The sequence below is a fragment of the Populus euphratica genome, unplaced genomic scaffold (assembly GCF_000495115.2).
Source record: "Populus euphratica unplaced genomic scaffold, PopEup_1.0 scaffold1.1, whole genome shotgun sequence".
Taxonomy (NCBI): Eukaryota; Viridiplantae; Streptophyta; class Magnoliopsida; order Malpighiales; family Salicaceae; genus Populus; species Populus euphratica.
The window spans coordinates 6,482,702-6,489,659 of NW_011499845.1; the positions used below are offsets into that span (position 1 = coordinate 6,482,702).

At 31.2% G+C, this 6,958-nt stretch overlaps 1 protein-coding gene across 1 annotated transcript; it reads right to left on the reverse strand.

Annotated features, from left to right (window-relative positions):
- Positions 1–3,816: 3,816 nt before the first annotated feature.
- LOC105125205 (21 kDa protein-like) lies at positions 3,817–4,612 on the reverse strand. Its single transcript, XM_011025554.1, has one exon. It carries the CDS (start codon positions 4,504–4,506, stop codon positions 3,868–3,870), a length of 639 nt encoding a protein of 212 aa, XP_011023856.1. The 5' UTR covers positions 4,507–4,612; the 3' UTR covers positions 3,817–3,867.
- Between the last annotated feature and the right edge of the window lie 2,346 nt (positions 4,613–6,958).

Here is a 6,958-nt window from a genome sequence, read left to right on the forward strand (position 1 = left end):
TTATTTGTTATATTTAAAAAATATAAAAATAAATGATATGTCTTCTATTATTTTTTTTAAAATAAGGATTATAAAAATGCTTGATAGCCTTTTTTTTCCTTTTTAAGTCATGCACAGGAGCTTCATTGACGTGACCCTTAAATTATCTTTTATATACTTTGAAATAAAATCTTTCTCGAATAACTATTTACAATAATATTTAAAAAATTATCGAATTAAAATAAAATGATAGCTTCTTATAATAATATTTGTAATTACTTAATGAGTAATTGTATCCGAATCTAATATGTAATATTTTAAAAAAAATTGCACGTAAATATCAACAAGAGTAAAATATAATTTTTTTGTATTTTTCATCATGAATTTGTTATGTAGTTCCTACGAACTAATTATTCTTTTATTCTCCCATACAAACGTATAAAAAGAATAAAGACAATATTTGTTTTTACCTAAATTATTTTTTGAATCATAATAAGTTTTTATTTTTAAAAAATACCCCTAATAAAGATGGCAAGTTTTTGTCAAAAAAATAATAATTAAACTATTAAATTTTTATAATTATTTATTTTAATCATCTTGGATTTTTATTAAAAAATCCCGTTGTTAATAAAAAAAACATGATTGATTAAAATTAAAAAATACATAAACAAGATAAAATAATTTTTATAAAAAAAAACTATTTTTTTCCCAAATTAAATCTGTAGAACTATTTAAAATATTTTTTTAACTGCCGTAAAACTATATAAAACTTGGTGTTGAAAATGGTTTTTTTTTCTCAATTCCACAGTTCATCTTTCAATTTTTAATTATTATTATGAATATCAGCTTTTAATTTCAATCTTTAATTACGATTCTTAATTAATTTTATAATTTATCAGTTTATATATTTTTGAATTCATTGTATTAAACATATTTCTCAATTAATAAATTTTACGATATAAAAAATTACATTAATAACTAACAAGTCTTTTTTATTAAAAAATAGTTTTAAATTTTTTCTCACATGGCGGGCACATCAATAAAATAAACATGGAGCATCGAAACCTTTGGCACTTGTTCAGTGAATTTTCCTGCTGTTGTATTTCTCGTGTTCTTGCTCGCAGCCCTGCAACGATCCCAGTTCAGCTTTTCGATTTGACTGGTGCAACGTGTCATGTTTTCATCGAGCGTCGTTTCACGGTGACAGGATATGATGGCCCGGGCTGTTGTTTTTTCTTCCTTCGGAATCTGAAAATAAAAAAAAAGGACCAGATGTTATAATATTAATTTTGTAAGGCGAGGAGTCGGACACAAAAGGCCCAGATAAGTTTGCATCCCGTGAACCCTGAACAACCTGTAGTCTCTTCATTTCACGGGCTGATTATGTCCCCCGGAATAAATCCAAAACCCTCACAGGCCGCATTGAGTCGAACAGAACAGAAAACATTCGCTTTCACATTGTCTTATCCTTTCGCTCTCGCCAGGAGTCTATTCGCATAATGCAAGGAGAGGCCTTTGTGAGTGACCATTCACCTTCACCTCACTCCTGGTTTGCTGCCTCTTGCCTCGTTTTTTATGGTTCGTTACCTGTTGAGCTTGAGCCGTGCGTGTTCTCTGTTCGCCATTTGAAAAAAACCAAAAAAAAACACCTTTCACATTATCTGGCTAGGTGTTCAGGCCGGAATCCGGCCACCAGATTCAATTTATGCGTGATAGTTTCTCAAGGGGACAATTTTCATATAAACTGCCAAAATTAGTCGGGTGTGTTTTGTGCAGATACCCAGTACAATAAACTGATTAAAGAATTCAATCATGCAACAATATAAACTGATTAAAGAATTCAATCATGCAACAATTAATGTCTCTGCACGTATATTATATATATACCATCTAATCATGAACTGGCTTGCATCCTCCAGGATCTTAAGAGATACGAAGTCACTAAATAAGAGCAGAACCGGTGACTGGTTTCAAGAAACTAAAAGCTTAATCTCAAATCCTGCATGGTTCCGGAAAAAAAAGAGGGGAGAGAGTTGTATAATTCAAAATCCAACCAGCCTTTAATGGATAGAAAACATTGAATTGCTCGGTAATCGGAGTAATTTAAAAGCAGAGGCTATATATATCACTGAAAACAAGCATCCCCTCGGCCAAACTCTATGTATCTTCCTGTTAATTTCATTGATGTCTCCTTGTAAAATTCAAACTTTAATGCATATTGCTATCAATTAGTTTGACCGAAGGTCAACGGAAGGTAACTCGACGTCATATAGCCATCATTATGTATCAGACGGGAAGAAAAGGTAAAGAAAGAGATTGTCTCAAGAGAGCCATTCTCATTCATATTTCAGATTAATTATTTTGTTGATTTGGCTGAAGTAAATATCATATCGTAAACGTATGTGAAGAAACATAATCATTGAATTAAATGTTGACGCATATGCGTACGTCTCCATTGCATCTCCCACCAAATCCTTGCTCATAAATATTGGTAGGTGGAAAATGCAACCACGATGATGATCAATCATATCATTATAAAAAATATTAATAAAAAAAAAACACTTGGAACCGGAGCTTAAGCCCGTAATTCAAGTCCAATCATATTTTTTATTTTTTAGTTTTAAATTGTATTATTTTTTTATATTGCGAATTGTTTTGATAAAAAAATATTTTTTATATTTATTTCAAAACAAAAAAAAAATTAAAAATAACCTCCAAACTTCTAAACAGTAATTCTATTTTATCTTTCTACCATAAATCATAAACACGTTTTTGTGAGTTGCAACGGTTAGCATGCTTGAATTGAGTTATTATTATTACGTATTTACACTGCCTAATTATTAACTAAATCCCTAATCAGCTCTTCTAAATTGTTTATCTATATATTTATATGCCAACAAATAGTGATTTATTATTTAAGAAAGCAATAATTACCCACGATGTGTCGGTGATGACAGAAAACGTTCTTTTAATTGTGGCATTTTTACATTAGTTCTTACGGTGTCTTCTCTTTTCGGAACAAATTCCTTTGATTTCTAAGGATATTTATCATCGAAACACTTTAACAGAGAGACTACCTAGGACAGTAAAACGATAATAACTGATCACTGCCATAAATGGCTTATTAAATTATTATTAATTAATTTTTATTAATGAATATTCCGCACTCAATCTTGCATGATGAGATTGTTTTGCATTATTTTTTTTACAAAGTATATTATTTTGACAAAAAAATATATATTCTATTATAATAAATAGTTATAGTAAATAGTAATGGAGCAAAATGACCGCGTTGATAAGGTGAAATGATGCATCTGCAAGGTGAAATAATTATAGAAATTATATAATTTCTATAATTTTATAATACATTCAAAACATTATTATAATTTATTTTTATTTTTTTCCTGTAAAATTTAACATAAATCAATTATATTTGCATTTTATAATCCTAAAAATAAAAATTACATGCACCTAACAATCATAGTTACTAGCTATCTTCAAGATAAATAAAGAAAACGTGCAAGATAAAAATAACAATTGAGATGAAATATTTGTGTATATATCTGTATTTTAATTTTTAATTAGCATTAATATTTTCATTAATATACCTTTTGATTTACATCATATTGTCATCTCTTTTTTAGCAAATTTTATGAATTAGAAAAAACACATTCATTATATATATATATATATAAGAATTGATTTGAAAGAAATCTTAATCACTAATAACAGCTGCATCACACATTTAAAACCAAATCTAATTACAGAAGGCCAACATTTAAAAACCATAAATCCCTCTCTGCTTTCCCACTCTAGATGACACTCACACGCTAATTCTACATCCAAATCAAAAGTTTATTTATTTTTAAAATGATATATAAATATCTATCATGGCGTTCCTGCGGCGGCATAAGTGTTAACCAGAGCAAGAGCATTGCTAGTAAATTTCTTGGCATCCGCAACACGGTTACACACCTCCGCTTTCACAGCCCCGTCCGCTACATCGTCAAATCCATCCGTACACGTCTCCTCATCTGTCAAAGCCGCACTCATCCACGTCTGCACGTTACTCATCTGAAACTGAAACGACTCCGCCGACAGCCCAGCTGCTCCAACTTTCAGCATCTGCTTCAACGACCCACTCATCTCATCAACGGCGTCTCCCATGTTGGATAAGCAGTCGTGAAGGGCGGCCGTGGCACGGTGATCGCCTCCGAAGTCTTCATGGCGTGTTAGGTTGGATATGTAGGCTGCCAAGTGGCGTGCTCTTGAGAGGCTGACGCCGATGGCCACGCGAGCTAGGCAACTGGGGCTTTGTTTTACAGCACTGGCGTAGCGAGAGAGGGAGGTGTAGCAGATTTCGGGGTACAATGTTGCGCCGCAGCTTGAGCGAATGTAATCTGTGCCGCTTGATTGAGAAAAGGCGGGGTCCGGTGAAGCGACGGTTGAGATTGGTTGGGAGTATAGAAGGAAGGTTGTTAGGAAGAAGGTGAAGAGTGGCAGAAGGCCTGGCGTTTCTGATGGCATTTCTTTCTTAAAATCAAGATACTAGAGAGTGTATTAGTTTTTTTTTCTCCTCTCTCTGGGGATTAGTGAGTAAGGACTGGAGAGAGAGAGAGAGAGCCTGTGTTGACTGTCATGATTTTGAGTGCTTAAATAGGCTCCAGTCTGCTGGAATAACCACTCTATTTTATTAATATTTATTTTATACATATCGTTCCTCGTGATTTTATGATATTAATATAATAATAAGATTTTTTTTTATTTATGTGGGGTATTCGGGCCAGTTTACGCGTACCTCAACTAATCCCTAAGGCCCACTAAATATCCTACAAATCCAGTAAGTATGTAAGACACTGCACAGATAATAAACATATATACTAGGGCTCGAATTCAGATGCAGTGACTTCTTCCACCGCTAAACCAAACACTAGAATATATGTTAATTCGGATCATAAAAAAACTTACTTCCTATACTCCAAAATATTAGGTTCCACGTCCTTGTAAGTTACAAGACAAACTTTTAACTTCTTTTTTTCCCTTTTCTTTTTATAAGCTATGATTTTGATATGAACACTTTTAATGTTATTTCAAATATTTATAAATGAAGAAGATATAATATTCTTTTTTATCTTATATATAACCAATATGTTCGGCCATTTAAGAATTGATTTTTTTTTTATTAACAGCAATGAAATATTTAAGTTGGTTTTTTCATATAAAAAATCCCTTATTGATCAGCTGCTCAGGAAAAAAAAAAAAGAAGAGTACTGAGAATATTTATATCTTTAAATCGAATCGGAAAATTAATTCGATTGCAATAGATCATGCTGAACACATTCCTGTCACAAGTAGGTGGAAACAGGGATGGAATCATGATACAACTTCAGTAGGGAAAAATAATATTAGTATAAAACAACATTTATTAAAATTCTAAAAGTCCAAAAATTCTAAATTTATAATATAAAATTAAAAAATTTGTACATGTTATAAAAAGATGCTCCATAAAATACTTTTTTTTTTATAACTCACAATTTCTCGCTAGGAGACTTCATATGTTAAAACATTATGAAATCTTTTTATTATTAACACTTTCAAACATTTTTTTCCAATTTAAATAACTAAATAATTATTAAACCAATTATCCTCGTACATAACTATAAATTATTTTTCTCAACCAATCAATACAAAACCATAAATCATTTATTTCCTTAATTTCTCACAGACTTTTTACAAATTGCATTTAAAATTCAACTACATCTAAACAACGTGATAAAATCAATTTTAATTCTCAACAACACAACAACACATGTTAAATACACACAACTAATAAACATTTAGTTTGATTCCGAAAGTTTTCATTTCTCCCTCTTAAATAGTCGGGCCTATTTTCATCATTAACATCTATTTTTTTCTTTTTAATTATGCTTTATTTAATGTCATTTACATCCCATTACATCCCAAGAACATTACATGTGTAAATTCTTATTTTTTCTCGAATTAACATTTAATAGCTCTAATTTAATATTTAAAAATTTTATATAAACCTTATTAATCTTTATTTAAACTTATATAATCAAGTTTATAAAGCTTATAATATCATACCGGATAATAACATGAACTTTAAATATTAACAAGTTAAAATTCATGATCTTTTTTTTTTATTAATGTCACGAGTTTCTTTTTTTTATTTTTTTCACTTAATTTTATCTTTAATTCTTAAGTTATAGTGTTTAATACTCATTTTTTTATTTATCTTGTCTTTAATCTTGGTTTTTCTCTGGAATTCAAGTGAGGAAGCTCTCAATTTCTCTTCCCTTCTAACTTTTTTAAGCACTGATTGACGGTTAAAGGTGAAGAAAAGGCTAGGTCTCTTGTTTTTCTTATTTCTTCTTCTCGTGACTTATTTTACCCACAGACAGACTTGGTATAATTTCATAGTAATATTATTGATTTTTAATCCAAGTTTTTACCACCCTTTGTTCACGTTTTTCTTCACTTTTATTTCTAATTTCAATTCTACCTCCTCTCATTCTCAAAACACATCTATTTTATTTATTTATTTATTTTTGTCCATCAAAATTCGTTACTGGTTTCGGCATCATACATGCAGTGTGGCCAAGTGTCCCCAATGACCTCATGCTGTCTCCTGTCCATTGGTGCACATGACATGGCCGTGTACCTATATTATAGCTGCATGCATGATAAACAAATACAAAATAATGAAATACCAGTATCACCTTTGCGTGTAGTCTTCCTTATAAACGAACGGCAAAACCTTGTACTGTACCTCCGACACTAAGAATATGCATGGGCCCTACTCTCCTTCGCCTTATTGACTGTCAATGGAGCCAGCAGTCCGAGCGAGCTGTGTCCTTTTTCATTTTAAAGTTAACAACCTTTACTCCTTTCCCCCCTTTTCAGATCTTGTTGGTTCTCCACGCCTTCAACAAATCATGGCTGCAAGTCTGGCTTCTCG